Source organism: Ictidomys tridecemlineatus, chromosome 5 (genome assembly GCF_052094955.1).
Source record: "Ictidomys tridecemlineatus isolate mIctTri1 chromosome 5, mIctTri1.hap1, whole genome shotgun sequence".
Lineage (NCBI taxonomy): Eukaryota > Metazoa > Chordata > Mammalia > Rodentia > Sciuridae > Ictidomys > Ictidomys tridecemlineatus.
Window position 1 is genome coordinate 199036062 of NC_135481.1, and position 20290 is coordinate 199056351.

The 20290-nt window shown below is 64.6% G+C and overlaps 2 protein-coding genes across 2 annotated transcripts in view; both read right to left on the reverse strand.

Annotated features, from left to right (window-relative positions):
- The window catches only part of Lama5 (laminin subunit alpha 5), a 19601-nt gene extending 17626 nt beyond the window's left edge, over positions 1-1975 (reverse strand). Inside the window, exon 1 of the mRNA XM_078049089.1 lies at positions 1801-1975. Coding sequence (XP_077905215.1) covers positions 1801-1975 — 175 coding nt within the window. The remainder of the gene's footprint in view (positions 1-1800) is intronic.
- A 1206-nt stretch (positions 1976-3181) lies between these two features.
- On the reverse strand, positions 3182-7841 carry LOC144378219 (laminin subunit alpha-5-like). Its single transcript, XM_078052116.1, has 2 exons — positions 7382-7841; positions 3182-3746 (listed from the first exon to the last, which is right to left on the reverse strand). The coding sequence occupies exons 1-2, from the start codon at positions 7685-7687 to the stop codon at positions 3264-3266; spliced, it is 789 nt and encodes a 262-aa protein (XP_077908242.1). The 5' UTR covers positions 7688-7841; the 3' UTR covers positions 3182-3263.
- Between the last annotated feature and the right edge of the window lie 12449 nt (positions 7842-20290).

Here is a 20290-nt window from a genome sequence, read left to right on the forward strand (position 1 = left end):
CTGTGCTGAGACCGGTGACACCGGCACCCTGGGCTTGTTTAAAAATGCAGACGACAGGAAGCCCTGGGAGCCTCCAGGGTCTGCAGAGCCTGCATCCAGCAGGGCGCCCTTGGGCGGGGTGGCTGGACAGGGATGGCTGTTTGGGATTGTGACATGGGGACAGCTGCAGGGGATGGCTGCTTGGGGCTACCAAGGTCACTGAGGTAGCAGCAGGAGGCACAGGCTGGGGAGAAAGGCCACAAGAGCCCCTTGGGCCAGGTCTTCCTTTGGGTGACAGGGGGAGGGAAGAGACAGGAAGGGGCAGGAACCCTCCTGAGGGAAGAGGCAGAGGGAGGGGCTGCTGCCTCAGGGTAGCCAGGGACCCCCACAGGAACCCAGCTGCAAGAGCCAGGGTCAGCCCAGCCGCGCACTGTCCACGCTGCCACGCTCTGAAACTGAAGTCCAGTCACAGCTGCGTTTCCTGTTACCTCCCGACAACTGATGGTCTTAGGGCACTGGCCACGTGGCCAAGCACCCGGCTGAGGGACATGCCAGTGGCTCTACCTTGTAACCACCAGGCCTTCAGCACTGGGACCAGGAGCCCAAGCCACCATCCTGAAGGTGGGAGGTCAGGCTGGGCCTAAGGGCACACCCGACAGCAAGGGCAGCCCCCACCGAGCCCCGTGTTCTCACTCCCTGGCTTGTGGAAGGCAGCCCGGGAGGAGGGGTCCAGGGACCAGCCACTGCCAAGCCCAAGGTCTCCCTCGACAACAGCCTGGGACCTTAACACGCCACACTGGTGCTGTGCCTCCGTCCCCAGGTACCTAGGGAGGACACTCACGCCATGGTCAGGAGCTTCGCCAGGGCTGTGCCCCACGGCGACCCTGTTTGGTTGGGGCACAGCTGACCCCTCCCGTCCCTGCCTCCTCCTCCTGCCAGCAGGTCCCACCTTGGGGGCAAAGCCTCCCTGGCATTTCCAGCCCTCCGCCAGCACCCTGGCCTCACATCCAACCGCCCCGCCCACATCCCAAGGGCTAGCCCTCAAGCCCCTCTGCTGCTGACCCCTACCTGCCACCTAGCCCCCAGCCTGTTCTGCAGCTGTGGCTGGGACAGGGCTGGGACAAGCTTGCTACTTCCCCTGAGCCACCTGCAGGCAGCAGGGTCAAAGCCAGGGCCACCCTGCCAGGAAGGGGCCCAAGTACTTTCCACTGCTTATCTGACCCAACCTGAGCAAAGGGAGGGGCTGCAGGGGAGAGTCCCTGCTGGCCTGGTCACCCAGGGGGGCGTCTGAAGAGGGAGGGGCACAGGCCAGAGCCGGCCCAGCTCACCTCTGCCCACTCTGCAGGAACTGGGCCTACTGGGCTGGCGTGTGGGTGGGGGACAAGGACCTGGGACCCTGTGGCAGGGCTCAGAGATGGATACTCAAGCCAGGACCCTTTGCCTCTTGGCCCCAGCCCTGACAGGAGCTTTCCATTGCCTGGACTCAGGACTACCTGAGGATGTGGGCCAGGCATCTGACCACTCAGCCCTAGAAGCTTCCAGAAGAACAAGGAGACGCACAAGAACCCCCACTGAGCCCCAGGCAGGTCAGGCTGCGTCTCAGGAAACTGCTCCTGAGTCACCAGGCACCATCGGGGGGCCTCTTCCTGGGGCTACTCCCCTGCAAAGAGTCACCAGGCCCAGGCCCTCCAGGAGTCCTGTCCAGAGACAGAGGCTGTTCCCAGACACAGGCTACAGGGACTGCCCCACTCCCCCGAGTGAGAGCCCTTGGGCCCCGCCCACAGGGGTGTGAGACAGAAGTGTCCAGGCGGCCCAGCCCACCTCCCAGGCCGGTGAGGTGCAGGAAGTAGCCTGTGCCAGTGCCAGCTGCCTCCACCCCTTCCCAGGGCATCCGCTCCAATCCCAGAACAAAGGCAGTGGCCGAGCCCAGCTTCCTGACGCACCCCCAGCCCCAGCCCAGGGCCAGCGGCATCTCCAAGGATGGGCCCAACCCCATGGTGCCGAACCCCAGGAAGAACTTCCCCCAGCAATAGAACTGGAATTGGGTCCACAGCACCCCCAACCTCAGAAATGGCTGGGACAAGGCAGGGCTCCAGGCCCCCACTAACACTGGTAGCCCCTGGGCCAGCCAAGAAAGAGGCCTTGGTGGACGCATCTAGCCAGAGAGAGAAGGGTGGACAGGAGATGGCTGGATGGGGGAGGAGGGGGGAGGGAGAAGGGGGATGGCCTCTTCCAGAACCCTTCCCTACACCCTACACTTGGCGAAACCGAGGCCCAGAGAGGAAGATGTCCATGCAGTGGACCCTCTCCCTGCCAGGAAGACTCTGAAGGCAGATCTCTAGGTGCCACTCACACCAGAGAGGCCAGCAGGCTTCAGAGCCCACCCTCAGTGCTCCTACCTGGTCCACCCAGGTTGCCATGGAGACCAGGCCCTCTCCCCTCCCCCAGCCGAGGCGGGCTGGTCCCTGGGAGGAAGGAAGACCCCTCGGCCCCATCGGGTGAGAGTTCACACACTGAACTGCCCGACCCTGTGCCAGAGACTAGGGTGCCCCAGGGTCCTACTGGGGCTGCCGAAGCCTCCCTAGGTGACAGGGAGACCAGAGAGTGAAACCAGTGAGACGACTGATGGTCGGGACCCTGATGGCCAGCCCCTCCCCATTCTCCTCCCCACCTTGGCAGCAGGGACAGAACAGCAAAACCAGGTCCCTCTGGCAATCCCAAGCCACCTACTGGGAGTCCAGCATACTTGCCCTGCTGGGCTGGGTCCGTGTGCTGCCAGAAGCGGGCAGCGGGTACCTGCCCTGGGGCTTGTCTTGCAGCGGGCCTGCAGGAGTCTGCATGCAGGACTCTGCGTCACCTCCCAACACCCTTAGGTTGTGGTGGGGACAGACTCGGAAAAGAGCAAGACCCACTGGGTCACACCGCAGGACGGCAGCAAAGCAGGCCAGGACACAGGCTCTGGGCATGCAGGGTGGGTCTGGCGGGCTCTGGCACCACCTCCTCACTCCTATGCCCAGGGAAGAACAGTGCTGCTGGCCCATGTCACAGGCCAGGACCCCAGGGCTAGGGGAGGACACAATGTGGGTCTGACTCAGCCAGGGAGCCTCTCAAGGTCCCAGGCCCTGTCCCCCTTATGGGGCTGACTCATCTCCAAGGAGCACCAGGCCCCACCCACCTGCCTGCACGGGCCTGGGGCCCAGGATGGATGGGAACTAGAGGCCTGTGTGCTCCCACCTACCCTCAGGCCACCAGGACAGGACACAGGTATGCCAGGAATGTCCACCTCAGCCAGGCCTCTGGCATTCCTGCAGCCCCTCCCACAGCGGCCAGGAATTCCTCAGAGTAAACACCAGGGTGCCCAGAGCACCAGGAGACCAGGCCCCGGCACTTCTGCCCGCCCCCTGCCACACACCTCCCCCACTGGCCCTTCCTTCCCCGTGTCCAGGACACTGAGAAAACAAAGGTGCGCTGCTGCTTTCACAGGTGCTGGCCTCCCCCCGTAGGCCTGTCTGGGCCTGGCCACCAGCCTGGGACCACTTCCCCACGGTCAGTGCCCCGGGTAAGCCTGCGGCAGAGGAGCAGGGTGGGAGCTGCACAGGCCCAGAGGGACCTACCTGGCCCAGGTCCAGGGTGACGTTGACCTCGTTGTACTCCAGGCCGCGGGACAGCGGCGGGCTCTGCCACCAGCGCTCGGTGCCGTCAATGGCATTGCTCACAGGATGTGCCTTGTTGCTCTGGGCAGCTGTGCAGATGTCACAGTACTGGCCCTACAGGGAGAGGAGGGTCAGACGGCCAGGAGAGGGTCCGGGGGTCCCATCACAGCAGCGCCACCCCCAACCTCCAGACCTGTCCCCAGGGCCAGGGAGTGCGGCCCCTTTCCGGTTCAAGGCTGCGGTTCACATGAGATGGTCACAGGAAGACCAGGGGCAGGGCAGGGCTGGGGGGAAGCGAGGCTGGGGCTGAGGAGGCAGCACCACAGAAGGCCTCCAGGGACGGCTGCAGGCAGGTGGCCTGCCCACTGCACCATGCCAGAGGGCCTGGGCAGGGTCAGTGGGGGAAGAGCCACAGAGAGTCCACCTGTTGGGGAGGGCTCTGGTGGCCAGGAGGGTGGAAGAGAGGTGCTCGTTCCACCAACCTGTCCCCCACGCCCCTGCCCAACCCTCACACAGAGCCCTCTGGACCAGGGTCCTCCTCCAGCCAGGGGCAGCCTGGGAGGCAGGCTCAGAGGGCAGGTGTGGCGCCATGGCAGGTGAAGCCTGGGCCTCCAGCTTGGGACAGGGCCAAGTAAGTCATGGCGACCACACCATGGAGCCTCAGTGTCCCCATCTGCAGAGTGGGGAGGCCGCGGCACCTGCCTCTGGCTGAACAAGGATTAACAGATCACATTCAGGGCTGGCAACTGTTCCTGTCATGGTCTAACCACCTGCTGGGGGACGAGGAGGAAGCTCCACCAGGAGCCTGTCCTGCTGTCCCTGGTGGGGGAGGGGCAGGGCCCTGGCTGCAGGCCAGTGGAACCCACCCCCACAAGGAAACCAGACCTGCTGTCCCTCTGCACACAAAGGCAGCCCTGGAGACTCACACTGAGGCCCAGCCTGGGAAACTGGGTGGCTGTCCTCCCAGGCTCCAGGCTGGGGCCGAGGGAGGTGGGCATACTAACCCTGCTGGAGACGGGCCTGCACTCCGGACCACCCAGGTGCTGACCCACACCCTGCCAGGCTTCACTGCTTTACTCCACCCTGCGACTCCTCTGGCTAGTCCTCACTGGAGGGCTTACTTCCCTTGAGGCCCAGAGTTCTGGACCTCACTCCTTGCCACGGCCCAGTCCACCCCCCAGAGTGGCCACACGGAGGAGCTAGGGCAATGGGGGCCTGCATGAGCCACACCACCAAGCTTAAACGGTGACCCCAAACTGGAGCCCAGGGCTCCCTGGCCTGCTGAGCCAGGATTGAGCAAAGGGCCCAGGGCCTCCCTGGGAGCACCATGCAGCCGAGCTGGCTGACCCAGGAAGGCCGGGCCCAGGGTCAAAGGTTAGGGTCTTCCCGGAGCCCAGGAAGCACATGCCCAGCCCTGCCAGCAGCAGAGGTGGTCTGGAGGGCCGGGGAGAGATGGCCCTGGTGCCACTCAGCAGCAGTCCACAGCAGGAGCTCCAGGTAGCCAGGGCCTCCCTGATGGCCTCTTTGTTGGGTTGGCTCACAGTGGACAGAGCTGGGAAAGAGGCTCCCTCAGCCCTCTGCCGCAGCAGAGGGTCCTGCTGGGAACAGAGCTCGGAAACAGCAAGGCACTGATCAGGACTTCCCCTTCCAGTGAGTCACCTTTAGTCTGGCCCCAGGCCAGCCTGGACTCCTGGGATGCCTACCTGAGAGAGAGAAGGTGGAAGTCCCTGTTGCCCACTCATTGCCTTGTCCAGAGGCCCAGCAGGATGCACCCAGGCTCTCAGGTGAAATGCCCCAAGCCTCCGTATGTCCCATCTCCTCCACCATCCCTGCCACCACGGGACTGCCACCCCACACTGGGGCAGGCTCTGCTCATAGGATGGAAGAGCAGCTGTGGCTTCCTGTCCTCCACACCTATGCCCACCCGCCTAGAGCACCCAGCCAGGTGCTGTGGGCAAGGCCCCATCACTGACCCATCCGAGCCAGGGAATCTGAGGCCTTTGAGCTCAGAAAAGAAGGTATCCGAGGTCATAGTGGTCCTGTTAGCCTCATAACCTTGGAGCAGGGTCACTAACGGCCCAGACTCCTCTTCGTGCCATGCATGGGTGAGGCACAGCCCATGCCATCACAGAAAGCCAGACCCAGGTTTGTCGAGTGGTCACTGTGCACCTGTCTTCCAGGCTCTAGGCCAGGCTCCCAGCCTCAGGCAAGGTGTGCTGTCACCCACCAACTAGGAACTGAATCTTGGAGGAAACACAGCTAAGGAGAGGCGGGGGAGGGGCCTTGACCCCAGAGGACTAGGCCTAAGCACTAGGCAGAGGTGACAGCAGCCCTGGGGGGACACATACAAGCAGTGGTCCCCAGCCAGGCAGCACTGCTGGCAGTAGGGCAGTGGTCTGGGATCTGGAAGTGACTGGGCCCTCCCTGGTACAGTGGCAGATCCCAGCTGAGCAGAGGAGAGGCCTGGGGAGCTTGGCCAGGCCCCTGGAGCAGGTCCAGAGGGACCCGCAGGCTCTCTATCTTGAGACCCCGGCCCTGATGTCAACCAGATGCAGTATGGGAACCCAGGCAGGAGGCTTACTGGGGCTCTCTGCAGCTGACCCAGTCTGGCTTTGGGGCTTCAGGCAGGTGACTACACCCTTCCCGGCCTCAGTTCCCCACCTGAAGGGTGGACTCCACCCTCCAACGCCGAGAGCTGTGCTGGGCTTGAAGAGAATGCATGTGGGCCCAGGGGCACAGGGGGCTGGCCACCTCTCGGAGCCTTCCTCCCCAAGGGTGGGACCCCTGGTCATCCGACTGCCTCGCTACCTGCCTAGCTCCTTTCCAGCCCTCCTCCCCTCAGCTAATCCACTCCCAGCTACTCTCCTCTTCCCAGCCTCTCCTCCCAGAAGGCTGGACCAAGGTCCCTGGAAAAGGCTAAGGTTGCCCCTGGAATTTGACTCAGGGTGGGCTCTCAAAGAGTTCCCGGAGCAGACTTTGCCTGTCCCCTAGGCTGACGCGGCCCCAACCTAAATCCAGAAGACCTGTGCCACCCTACTGTCCTGGCTGGGGTCCAACCACAGGGCCAGAAACTGAACCCACCAAAGGCTCCCCACCTGGAGAAACCTCCAGAGCTCTTCAGGGATTCACCCACCGCCTGCTGGGCAGCAAGGCTCAGAGCACTGCCCACAGGTGTTCCACTCCCAGTGATGTCCCACCCAGGTCCCCTGCCCACCGCAGGGGAGGCTTCAACCCTAGGATGATGGCAATGAGGGCCCCAACACTTGAGCAGGGCCCCTGGCCCCTCCCGCCTTCACCCCGTCCCCATCCGGAGGCCAGCAGGTTCCAGCCTGTCCCGGGGGAAGGCGGAGCCGCCCGCCCCCTCCCCACAGGCAGCCAGCGCCGAGGCCAAGTCCCGCCCTCGCCGGGATCCCGGACTTAGGGCTGCCAGGGACTAGGCACCAGCACCCTCCCTCCCGGCTCACGGCCACCGAACTGAACGTCCCCCGCAGTCCCCAAGTTCACAGGGACACTTCATTGGTCCTTCCGGAGGGACCCGGTTTCCCATCCGAGCCTGAGTGGCCGGGTTGGGGTCTCTCTCGGTCCCCCGAGATGCTAAGCCAGGGAGTCGGGGAGAGAGTCGGTACCTGGACTCTTCCCCGCCCATGGCGCTCCCCAAGGAGTCGGGCTGAGTTCCGGATCCAAGCCCGGTGCGCCCTGGTCCCGAAAGCCTCGGGACGGTGTCCCCTACTCCCCCGCCCCGCGCTCACTTGGATGGTCTGGTTGGGGTCCCCGCCGGCCACGGGGCCCCCCACGAGCTTGCAGTAGAGATCCTCGGTGGGGCGCGGGGGGCCGCGCGCCGGGGCCTCCTCGCCGCAGGTCGCGGACGCGGAGATACGGGCGCCCTCGGCCAGGTTGAAGTAGGGCGGGTGCAGGCTGAAGTCGCCGTCCTCTGGGGCCCGTGCCCGCGCCGCGCCCAGCAGCACCAATCCGGCCAGCAGCAGTGGCGCGGGACCCCGGGGGCCGCCTGCGCCCAGTGCGCTCCGGGTGCGGAGCCGTGCGTCCCGCGGAGCCATCTTCCGGCTCCGGACAGTGCCTCGGTGCTCCAGGGACAGCGCACCCGGCGGGAGCCCGGCGGGTCTGAAGCGCGGTGGCCGGCCCGGCTCGCTCCGCCTGCAGACGTCAGGCCCCGCCCCGGCCCGCCCGGGAGCACGAGCCCGGTGCCCCCGGGAGAGGGCAGGGGGAGAGGGGGCAGGGGGAGGGGCGCCGGGCGGCCTTAACCCTTCAGACCCCGGCCCTGCCGGCCTACCGGAAGGGGCACCTGCTGGCCAGGGTCCAGGCCCTAGGATCTGGTGTCGCAGCGCCTCCCTGCTCCCCGAGGCCATGGTTCCGGACCCCAGATGGGACCCTCCTGGGGTGCCCCAACCCCAGCGCGCAGGGGCCTGCCTCTCCATCCCCCCTTTGTTTCCCTAACTTCAGTCACCTGAGGGGCTCCTGAGAACTTGCGTGCTTCCCTTGCCCTGCCGAGTCGCCCCATTCTGCTTGTGTGCCGGGAAGGTGCATTCTGCTACCTGTGAGGGGCCAAGGGTGGGTGCCCTGGAAGGATCCTCATCTACAGGAGGACAGTGAGAGTCCAGTTGGAAACCCCCTTGCTTCCTGGGGCAGCCAGTCTAGAGTAAGCCCTGCCTGTCCCATACTTCAGTAGGGGAGTGGGGAGGGAGGAAGTGGACCGGGATGCTAACCTGGGCTCTCTGTTGAGTGTGGCTGGGTGCCTGTGAGCACCTGTGCTTCCCCGCACCCTGGACTCCCGTGCTCTGAGGGACCCTGGACCCATGCTCAGGGCCACTCCCCTGCTCATGCCTGCAGCTGAAGGACACTAGGCAAAGAGCTCAGGGCTGGGTTCCGGTTTCTGCTTTGGGGTGGCTGGAGCTACTGGGTCTCCTCCCCTTGGGTTCCTGGGCCAAACTGGCCTTGAGGGAAGCCCTCAGGGGGTGGGGGTGGGGGTGGGGATGCAGCTGCTGGGCTGGCAGCTCCCCGGTCTCTGAGCCAGGCCAGCTGGCCCTGGCCTCTCTTGGGCTGAAGGCTCCCTGGACCATCTCGGGGCGCTGCTGAATTTGTGGGGTGCTGGCCAGCATGTCCTGGTGGGAATCCTGAGCTGGCAGCTCAATCAGAAGGTTGTACCACCATCCACAGTGTCCTGGCCACCCTTGGCCACCTACAAATCTCAGATCCCCAGGAGCTGTGTGGACACAGCTTGGACACAGGCTGCGGGGAGCCTTCGCTTTCCCTACTGGCTCCTCCCTAACCTGTTAGTTCTCCCACCTGGGGGGTGGGGCGCTCAGGCCCATTCTCTTGCCAAAGCTGGGAGTGGAGGAGGGGCAGGAGGATGGGTGGGCGGGAGACAGGGAGGAATCCAGAGTCTGGGCAGGCTGGCTCAGGAGCTGATTTCTGATCCCCAGCAAGGGACAGCTGGGGCAGTAGCTGGTACCCAGATGGGGGGTTGGCTGGCCCCTCCCTGAGTACTGCCCAGGGGTCCTCCCCATCACACACACACCGGGCAGTGTTCTCTGGCCCTGCAGGCCCCTCTTGACAGCTGGGGCTCTGACAGCCTGGGGGAATAGAGGCTGAGGACCACTCCCCAGGCCAAGATCTGGCAAGGCTCCTGAGAACTTGCGTTCTTCCCAGTCATCGCCAGAGATTTGGACAGGCAGAGGTTGGGCTCAGGGCCCCTGAGCCTCCTAGTGGCCAGTCCAGGCCTCTGCCATCCCAGGGCACTGGCCAGGCCCGAGGGAGGGCAGGCTGCCTGGGAATGCGCTGAGTCAGCCTGCCCCAATGGCACCTGGAGGGTCAGCCTGAGTTGCTGCTTCCCAGCAGACAGCTGCCCAGTAACTGGTGGCTGGCAGGGGTGGATGGGTGGGCTGAGGGCAGTGTGATAAGAGGGCTGGTGGGGTGGCATGCTCTGCCCCTACACTGGGCCCTCCGGTGTGCCAGGGCTTCGGAGGGGCTGGGGGAGGTGGAGGCACTGTCCCGGGGCAGCACACAGGCCCAGGCAGAGAGGGGGAGGGGTGGGTCTCGTCCCTCCCACCTGCGGACTGGTCAGCTGCCTGATCATCACCAAAGGGGCCCCTGTGACTCTCCTGCCTTCCCCCCACTCGTGGGCACCTGCCACCTTCCTCCTTGAACCTAGCCAGAAGGACCAGGGTGGTCAGGAGCACACGTGGGTCCGCTCCTCCTGTTCCCCCATCAGTCCCCGTGTGGTCTCCTTCCTCCCCGCACTCAGCCAGTGCCCAGTGCCTTCTGTCCCAGCTCCACAGGAGTGAGCGCCCTGTCTGAGGCGGGCAGGGAGAGGGGCCAGGAAAGGTGTGGAGGCAGCTCATCCCTGTCCTGCCAGGCCTTGCCCCCACCAGCCCCAGGTGGCCAGGGACCTGGGGGCAGGCAGAAGTCAGTGACAACCCGGAGGGGAAAAGGTCTGGCAGGTCATCCCCCAGCCCTAGGACAGGGGCCCCTGAGCCAAGTGACTCTGTCCTGGGGACAGCCCCCTCACTAGAGCATGCCTGGAAGAGCCTCAGCCCCACATGGCCCCCCTGGGACAGCTGTGGGGATCAGGCAGGGCACAGGACATGTGACTCCACCCTTAACCTCTGGGGACACCCCTCCACGGCATGGCCAGGTGTCACAAGCTGCAAAGGAAGACTGCAGATCCAGAGGCAAACCTCCCCGGCCGGGTAGAGAAGGCCTCTCCACCTGTCCAGCTCCCGGGCAGCGGGAGTTTGGGGTGTTAGAGGCCACATCCCCTTCCTTAGGGCTGCCCTGATGCCCTTCCAGGAGCCAGCGGTGGGGACTCTGTCCCTGTCTTTGGGGGAGAGAAGCCAGGAGGGAGCCGTGGGGCAGGTTCCGGAGGCTGCTGTGGGCATGGTGCAGCGTGGCCTCTGAGAGGAGGACTGATGAGCTGGGAGGTCTGCAGTTGTCTTCAGCCCAGCAGATCAGTGCTTCTGCCCCCCGCTGGCCCTCTCTGCCCCTGAGGAGTGTGCCACGGCTCTCAGCTGGCCCCTGCACTGAGGGCCAGCCTGACCCTGGGAGCTGGGGCTCTGGGCTGAGGGTCACCAGGAATGGAGGACTTGACCTGCCCACACTTGACCTGGGGCCAGGTTCTCAGAGACTCCACTCCATCCTTCTGCCTCTGCCTGCAGGGTGTGTCCAGCTCACAGGCATCTGATCCTTCAGTGGCCCCGTGGCTCTTCAGAGCCTGCCACCGGACACTGCACACAGCTCGGTTGCCATTTCAGTTTTTACAACAGAGGAGCCTGGGGATCTGAGATCAGCCACCTGGTGTGGCAGCAAGCAGGCAGAGAGCTGGGATGGAGGTCTGGCCGCTGGGCACAGCTGCTCCTGACCAGAGGGCCCTGCAGCTAGGGAGGGCTTCAGAGCAAGCCTGGTTCCAGCAGGACCCTCACCAGGGGGCCCTCATCCCCATGGGTCCATTCTGACACTTCCCCTCCGGTCCCCAGCCCTTGGCCTGAGAGACACACCCCACATTAAGGAGGCGGCCTGGGGACAGCGCCCCCCAGCTCCAAGAGAGAAAGGGCCTGTTCCTTCCAGGGAGGAGGCTACTCCTGGGACCCAGCCCAGGTCGGGGAACCAGAGGGTGTTAGTTGGGGGATCTGGTCCTCCCAGGAAGGGCGACCCCTGTTAGCCCTCCCCAGTACACTCAGTGACCCCCTCCCCCTCCCCTCTCCACCTTCCTTCTCCAGATTAGGACCTGGGGGGGACCTGGGGGGGCTCCCAGCACAGTGGGAGGCCAGTGGCACCCAGGGACCCTGTGTCCAGCCCCGGGGGCCCCACTGGCCTGTGCCCTCCCCCCAGGACCCAGGCTCCAGCAGGCCCCTCCCCCTCCTGGGGGCCTGGCCAGATCTGGTTCCCACAGGGTGGGGGAGGGCTCTGCTTCTCCAAGAGGTGCCCATAGGCAGCCTTATATGGCCAGGAGGCCTGGGGCCCAGGAGGAATGTCACCCCCAGCAAGGCCAGCGGGCAGGGCCAGGGCTGGTAAGCTGATGGCTTCCAAAGCCCCACAAACCGGGCCTCCTGGGACAATAGTCACGGGCGAGAGCTGGCCTAAACCCCTCCCCAACTTTAGGAGGGAGGGAAGGGGACCCGGCAGCTCCCCCACCCACACCTGCAAGAGCAGCGCACAGCATGTGGCTCCCAGGCCACACTGACGCCCCACGGGGGTCACCCTCTGCTTGGGCCAGCAGCCCTGCTCAGTGCCAGGATCCCGCGGTGGCCCCCCACACTGTCTCTCCTGACTCACTCTCCAGGGGCTCCCTCAGACTGCTCTCTGTCCCCTGTCTGTCTGTCTCTCAGTCTCTGTCCTTCCCTGTTCCTCTGCCTCCTGCCCCAGAGCTGCCAAGCTTAGTGGCAGGGTCCTGGGTCCTGGGCGGCCCCTACAGTGTTGGGCTGGGTCCCCAAAGTGACAGGCCCCAACGGCACCGCTGCCACAGGCCCTGGGACACCATGAGGAGTCCCACTGTCCCTCACGCGCTGTGCTGAGCTGCTGCCCGCATGGCCCTGAGCCAGGAGCTTCTGACCCCCAGCCCCGACTTGAGCAGAGGAGGCTGGGGTGCTGCCCCTGTCCCTGCATCTAGTTTGCAGGTGGGCTCAGGTGACAGCAGGGACTCCATTCCCTCTTTACAGAGGAGGACACTGAATTCAGGAGTCACGGGCCCCAGGGGCTGGGGGTGCGTGCTCCTGGGTGAGCTCTGGCGGTGACAGGAAGGTGGGCTGCAGCTGCCTGGGCCCTCTGCAGCCGGCCCCCAGGCCCTGCCTGGCTACTGTGCTTCAGACCAGCATGTCCCCAGACTGACCTCCCTGCCAACCCGCCGGGCAGCAGATGCAGCTCTGAGCCCCTGCCCTGGCCTTGACATGGCCAGATGCCCCCAGTCAGGGCAGCAGGAGACAGGAGGCAGGGGCACGGGCAGCCCCAGACCCCTCCCACCTCAGTGATCGACGGGGGCTGAGAGTCACCTGCCTTGTGCCCCCAGCTGGGGTCCTTCTGTCCTGGTCTCTGTTTAAGGGCCATATCTGTCATGGTTAGCTATTTGGAGACAAGCTGCACTGTTGTCTGGCTAGCAGAGCTGCCCCTTGGCCCCAAATGATCAAGTGCTTTGTGAGGCCTTCCAGACCACAAGGCCTGCCCCTGCCCTAGAGCCCAGGTCTGGCATCCCAATAGCCTCAGCACCCTGCCTCACAATCCCAGGACCACAGGGCCTTTGCACCTACTGCACTCTCCAGCAGGAACACTCCTTTCCACCCCTGCTCCAGGCCCACTCCAGGGTCCCCAGTGCCCCTGTGTGTTCTTTTATTCAGCGATTTTATGTCATCATATTGCAGGTGGCACGAAGCCTACCCCAGGGTGGTACCATGGCAGGGACCCCAAGCTCCTGCCTTCATGGTGAGATGGGTGGTGACCTCAGGGTCACGGCTCCTGACTGAGCCCGCCTCATGCTGCACAGCTGGCCCTTCTGTCTTTATCCCTGACCGGTGAAGGGCTGTCCATGCCCCCAGCTCAGTGGCCTGTCCTGGGGGATCGGGGTGAGATGCCCTGACTCATCAGCACCATGAGGCAGGGATGGGTCTGTGAGTTCCTAGCCCAGTGCTGGGCAGCTGCTGGATGACCCCACGTCTGCCCCCCACGCCTTTACACTGACCTGAAGACCAGTGCTGGGGACAGGCCGTGGGTGAGGACTGGTACCCAGGCTCCATCCTCCCTGTGGCTGCCCACAGGGAGGCCATCACCCTGGGCAGTCCTGGAGGCAGACTGTGGCCGCGTGGCCAGGATGTGGAGGATCCGGGCCTCGGTGCCGCGGGCAGGTGCAGCTGCTGTGGGCATCCAGCACAGTCCCACAGGCCACTGCTGGCGGCTGCCGGAGACTGACGCCCGCCCGTGGCAGTGAAGCAGCCTGCGTGGCCCCAGCCGGCCCCGGGGAGAGGCGTCAGGGCAGCGGGCGGAGCAGGGCAGCCACACGGCCTGCTGGGCGGAGAGCTCGAGCACCAGCTCTGTGGGTGGCTGCCGGGACCCAGGGTGGACAGCTCGGGCACACTGGCCACTGGCCCTCGAAGGTGCCAGGGAGACTCAGCTGGGCCTGGACCAGTGCTGGTCTGGAGCCACGGGGCCATGGAAGCCGCTCAGGAGGCAGGTGCCCAAGAGGCCATCAGACGGTCAGTAGAAGCAGGGCTACCTCCTGGTGCCTGTGGGCTGAGGCCAGCTGGACCCTGTCCCTGACCCATGGTCAGGGTCACAGTGAGCCCAGGACCGCGACCCCAAGCCTGAGGCTGACTCAGCCAGCGGGAGTGCGACCTGGGGCAGGAAGAAAGCCAGCCGTCCTCCTGCCCTGCCCTCTGCCCTGCCCTCTGCCCGGCCCCGAGGCTCCGAGGCTGCGGCAGCTGGGAGTGAGGGGGTCCCCTGGAGCTCGGCTGGGCCCCTGCCCGAGGGGAAGGGCGGGACTCAGCTGCTGGCCCCTGTTGGCCCCAAGTTTCCACGTTAACCAAGTGTTTGTCCTGTGGCTCTCCTGGGGAGACTCTTCCAGGGGATGTAAACACAGGGAGACTTAGGACGCTCCTGCAGCTGCAGAGGGTGAGGGGTCCACTAGGAGCCCAGGCTCCTTCTTGCAGGGCCTCAGGTATCCCCCACAGCGAGGTCAGGGCTGGGATGCCTAGTCACTTGCTGGCCCCTGCTCCCAGCTCCATCTGGGCCTGCTGTGTGATGTGACCAGACTCTGGAGCCCCCAGGTGAGCCACAGAGCCCTCCTCGTGCATCTCCCGAGGTGATGGCCCGTCCCCTCGGAGTAGCTGCTCTTTGCCACCCAGCTCCGAGGACGAGAGGTTGAGGATCAGAGAGCCAGCTGCACTGGGTGACATGGCCCTGTCCCCGCCAGGTGACACCGCTGGTCGGGAAAGCTCTGGCTGCCACCTCACAGGGCGGAGGATTCCCTGACCTGCATCCCAATCCAGGAGGGCACTGCCCACGCTCTCTAGTCAGCACTGACCCGGCGTCCTCAGCCTCGTCCCAGCCCCAGCTCCATGAAGTCGAGCTCTGAAGGGGCTGGGCAGGCGACTGGGTCCCCCAGGAGGCTGCCACAGGCTGGTCCCCCTCCCCGGGCTGCTCGGAGCCCCCGCCTGGCCCACCCAGCGCGAGGGGCGCGGCCCAGCCCGGGGGCGGCCTGCTCCGGGAGTTCCCAGACCTGGCATCAGGCTCCGCTGCCTGGGCGGGCTGTGTCCAGGGCGCTCGGGCCTCCTGTCTCTGACGGCTGTGGGGAGACTGTGGGGAGCGATGGGGCCGTCTCAGGTCTCTGACTCAGTCCCTCCTCAGAGCGGTCTTTCCTGACCACCCTCCCACACGCCCTGCATGTGGCCATGACCCTTCAACCCCCCGGGCTGGGCGCAGCTCGGAGGCAGAGTGCCCACCTGACCCTCACGACCGCGTGATACACAGACCACACCCTTCCAGTGGGCACTGCTGACCACCTCGGCCCACGCAAGCTCCGCCACGTAGCGGGCGGCCTGCACCCTGTGGGTTGAGCGACAGCCCTGGCCCCCACTGGCTGGAGGCCAGTAGCACTTGCCTGGCTATGACAACCCGACTGGCCACATCCTGGGGAATCTGCCCCATGAGACCCCACCCCAGGCCCCCAGAGATGCTGTCTGTCCTACAGCTGCAGGGCATCTGTGCCCACACAGGGAGGGCCCCGGGAGGTGCTCAGGTAGCACTAATCTAGAGGGTCCCAGCCCTGGAGAAGTGCTCCTTGGAGGGACGCAGTGGCCAGGCAGCAGGGGCCGCACAAAGCCCCGGGGACAGTGGAGGCAAAGGAGGGGCCTGGCCTTGGCTCAGCCCAAGCTGAGCTCAGGCCCTTCCTGGCTAAGCCTGGGGAATTCTTGGGGGGGGACCTTGGTGTCACATAGTCACTGAGGCTGCCATGTGGGATAGGCACACCACCACAGGAAGCGCTGGCCCAGGGCACCAGCAGTGGAGATGCTGGAGCAAGGTGACATGCTCGGCTGTATGCTCATGGACTTGCAGCGTGGCTCCTGGGCCCCCAGGCAAGACCAGGTGGCATGACAGTGGCTGGGCTGTCCCCTCGGCCCCTGCTATCCCTCCCCTGCTGCCCAGCCTGGCCCAGCAGGGCGCTGGCACAGGTGCTGGCAGGGGCATGTGGTCCTCAAGCTCAGTGCACTGTGCCTAGGGCCCAGGGCAGCCTCTGACCCCACAGCGGGCTCCTGCAGGTGGGCCCACAGGGGCCCAGGGGCCCTCTGGCTAGGCCTGGCACTCAGGGGAGAGTCCTCTGGTCCTGCTGTGGGAGGTAGCGGCAGGGTGGCCAGCCCGGGGCCTGGGGCGGGCGGGCGGCAGGCAGGCGGGACAAGCCCAGGCCATCACCTGGGCAGGAATTTGGATGCGTCACCGTGCTCCCTGCTTTCCAGGATAACAAGCCTTTCCCCCGGGGGTGTTTGGGCAGCTGCAGGCTGGCCCGGTGCTCAGACGCCAGCTGGGCCAGGCCCCGGGGGCGGTGGGGTGCCAAGCAAGCGTCTCTGGGAGCCTTCCTACTCGCTGAGTGTTCCGGGGAGGCAGTGGGGGTCCCCAAGTCCTGACTCCTCCCATGGGCCGTCCTCTAGGCTCCCACAGCTGGGGCCTCCCTGCCTCCTCATTCCTGCCTGGGGGAGCAACTTCCTCCCGCAGCCTCCGCTTCCTGTTCTGCTAAAGGGCTGAAGGCTCTACCTCCCCACAGGGCGGCCAGGGAGCCTCGGGCTGCGGGACCGCTGCCCTGAAGCCTGGTGTGGCAGGCCCACTTCCTCGCCCGCAGCTGCTGCTGACGTGGGCGCCCCGCACGCACCTTCCCTGGGGGGCGGGAAGAGTCGGCTGACGCGAGGCTGTTCCTTAGGAATGCTGGAGCCTCAGCCCCGGCGCCCGTCCTGCGGGTCCTGCCGGCCCGCTCCTTAGACGGCTTCTCTGTCCAGCCTCCCTGCCCTCTCTCATCTCAAGCTGAGAGTGGAGCCCTGCCCTGGTGCCAGCAGGCGGACACCTGCTGTGGAGGCTTGGAAGAGGTCGCTGGCCTCTGCCAGTGCCCCTCTTCCAGTGCCGCTCCTGAGGGTGTTCCTTTTGACCTCACCCCCCTTCCTCCTGTCCGCTGGGAGCCCACAGGGACAGCCAGACCAAAGCCACCTCCGGGAGGGACTCTGAGGGTGGTGATGGTGGAGGTGGACAGCCAGACCTGTTCCTGGGGAGCAGCAGCAAAGGGTGGACACACAAGTGGTCTGCCCTGCTCTCAGTGTGGACGCCGAGTGGCCCTTGCACAGTTGCTAAGGTGTCCTGACGAAGCCCCACCGGCCCCTTCCTGGTGAAGCCTTGCTTCTACCCTCAGGGTCACGGAGAAGAGTGGCCACCTCCTGACGGGAACCGGAGGCCCGGGAGGAGGCTGGGGATGGGACACTGTGGGCACAGGCCCCTGTGTGCCTTCTCTTCTCCTGCTGTCTGCTCTGCCCTGCCCTGGGGCTGGGGTCGGGTCAGCTTGGAGGGGTCAGAGGTCAGGCCTGCCTGGGGTGTGGCCCGCCACCTTCTCCCCTAGACCTGACCCGTTGATGGGGTCGGTGCCAGCATGGGAGCCTGAGGGTGCTGGGAGGAAGGCCTCCTTCCTTTCCCCATGCTGGCCCAGAGCCTGTGGGCAGCCCCCAGGGAAGGGGGGGACAGGACATGGCGGGTGTGTTGACCTCACAGACTCTCTGCTGGGCCAGCTGTGCTGGTGGACGCACTGGGACCTGTCCCGCCGCCCAGGGCAGCCCCCTCCATCCTCTTCCCCTGGGAGCTGGGAAGCAGATCCAATACAGGACAATGAAATAACAAAACGAGGAGAAGTCACGGGGAAGGCTGGAAGGGAGGCCGGCCTGGCCTCCGTCTCCCACAGCCGTGTCTGAGGCTGTTCTGGTGCCTGAGCTCTGGCCAGTGGGGCCTGACCCTCCCTAGGCTTCCCAGGGGGCCTCGCCAGGGCTCTCCCACCCTGGGGAGGGACCTGCTGTCAGAGGCCAGGGAGCTGCCCTGCAGGGCTGCAGTGGTGGCCCCAGCCCTGCCCATGGTCACTGACAGTTCTGTCCTCACCCCCTGGGTCCCGGCTCCGAGACTGGGACTGCGTGGGCCTTCACTCAGGGCAGGCTTGTGAGGTGGCAGGGTGAGGACCGACCCAGGAGAAAGGCCTGCCTCCTGACCCTGGCCTGCCACTCACCCTGACCCCCACCCAGGCCTGGGCTGGTCCCCTTCTGCATACAATATGTTTTGAGGTGGCCTGGGCCCCCCTTGCCCCAGACGCATGATGGTGGTGGTGATGATGGTGGTGGTGGTGCTGGTGATGATGATGATGATGGTGGTGGTGATGGTGGTGGTGGTGATGGTGGTGATGGTGATGGTGGTGGTGATGGTGGTAGTGGTGGTGGTGGTGGTGATGGTGGTAGTGGTGGTGGTGGTGGTGATGGTGGTAGTGGTGGTGGTGGTGGTGATGGTGGTAGTGGTGGTGGTGGTGGTGATGGTGGTAGTGGTGGTGGTGCTGGTGATGGTGGTAGTGGTGGTGGTGCTGGTGATGGTGGTAGTGGTGGTGGTGGTGTTGGTGATGATGATGATGATGGTGGTGGTGATGATGGTGGTGGTGGTGGTGGTGGTGGTGGTGGTGATGATGTGATGGTGGTGGTGGTGGTGGTGATGGTGGTGGTGGTGGTGGTGATGGTGGTGGTGGTGGTGATGTTGTGATGGTGATGATGGTGGTAGTGGTGGTGGTGGTGGTGCTGGTGATGATGATGATGATGGTGGTGGTGATGGTGGTAGTGGTGGTGGTGATGATGGTGGTGGTGATGGTGGTGGTGGTGCTGGTGATTATGATGATGATGGTGGTGGTGATGGTGGTGGTGGTGCTGGTGATGATGATGATGATGGTGGTGGTGATGGTGGTAGTGGTGGTGATGATGGTGATGGTGGTGGTGGTGGTGATGGTGAAGGTGGTGATGGTGATTATGGTGATGGTGATGGTGGTGGTGGTGATGGTGAAGGTGGTGATGGTGATGGTGATGTTGGTGATGGTGATGGTGATGGTGGTGCTGGTGATGGTGGTGATGGTGATGGTGGTGGTGGTTGTGGTGGTGATGGTAATGCTGAATGCTGGTATATGAGTACTTTCTAAGTTCCTCACCTGTTCAGAGCATTGGAAATTTGTTAACCTGGTTGAATGCAGACATCCCTAGCCCTGCTGGGTGGCTGTATTCCCACCACCCAGTTTACACCTGGGAGGAAGAGGCAGCTAAATAATTTGTCCTAGGTCACGCAGCTAAAGAGGCAGAGGTGGGTGTCACGGCAGCTCATAATGCCAAAGTGACATTGACAGTCAAGGTTATATAGGGTGCTTGGGGTACACTAGGGGCAGGAGTGGGTGTGAGCATGTTCTGGGTGGTCGTGGGGGCATCGGGGACCCTGACCTAGACGGCCTACAAAAGCAGCTCCTACTCTACCCCTAGATGCTCTGGGATTGTGTAAAAAGGGCTCAGCCAGAGCATGTTTTCAAATACTGGGTCCTCGGGCCTCCCACTCCCTCCTTCCCGCTTGGCCCCTGACCCTGACCCATCCAAGGCTTCACAGGCAGCTCTGTCAACAGCTCACTGCACAAGGGAGGAAAGGGCCCAGCTCCCTCCAGCCAGCAAAGAGGGCTCAGCAGACAGGAGACCCTTGCCCTTGCACCAGTGTGGCTCTTGGGCGCCTCCACGTGGCCAATGGGGGCAGAGCAGGGGAAGGCGTGGACATCCTCAGGTTCCCCCAGTTGTGGCGCTGCAGCAGCTGAGTTCCCCGAAGCTCGGCTGATGGAGACTCATGGTGGCTGCCCTTTGGCAGGACACTGACCCCTCTGTTTCAGAAAAGGGATTATCTGGATTTCATGGGCTCCAGGGGGGAGAGAGAGCTGCTGTCCCTTTAAAGAACGTGGCCTTGGCAACCGTGTGCCAGGGGAGACGGCTGAGTGCTTTGTGTGTGTGTGTGTGTGTGTGTGTGTGTGTATGTGTGCGTGCGCGAGTCCTTAGTCCCAGCAGCTACCACCAGTTGTTTCACATGCAATGAAGCCCGCATCCTTACAGCACCCCACTGGTAAGTCTGATGGGCGTGTGCAGCCCGAGGCCACCACTGCCACCCCGGGTGCAGCACCCTTCCAGGCAAGGCCACCCTGTGCCACTCCCCTCAACACCAGTCAGCGTGCACCTCCTGGTGTGATACAGATGGGTCACATGCATGCTGTCAGTGGAGGGACAGGGTGTCCTGGTCTTCTCACTCTGTCACCTTGAGAGTTGTCCGTGTACTGGGTGGCCTGGGGCTCCTTTTACCACCCACTGCAGGGTGCCCATGCTTTGTCCAGCCGCCGCCTGTGGTGGACATTTGTGGTGAACCCACCGGAGGCTATTAGATGGAGCTTCTCCGACGTCTCAGTGAGCGTCTGTGCTCCTGGCACGGGCTGCTGGAGTGCCTGGCCCTCTGAGAAGCTTTCCGTAGGTCGGCAGACGACGGCGACTCAGGGAGGAAAGGCTCCTTTTGGCCAGAGGTTTTCAGAGGGTCCGGCCCCTGGTGGGCTGTTCAGAGGGTCCGGCCCGTGGTCGGCTGTTCAGAGGCAGAAG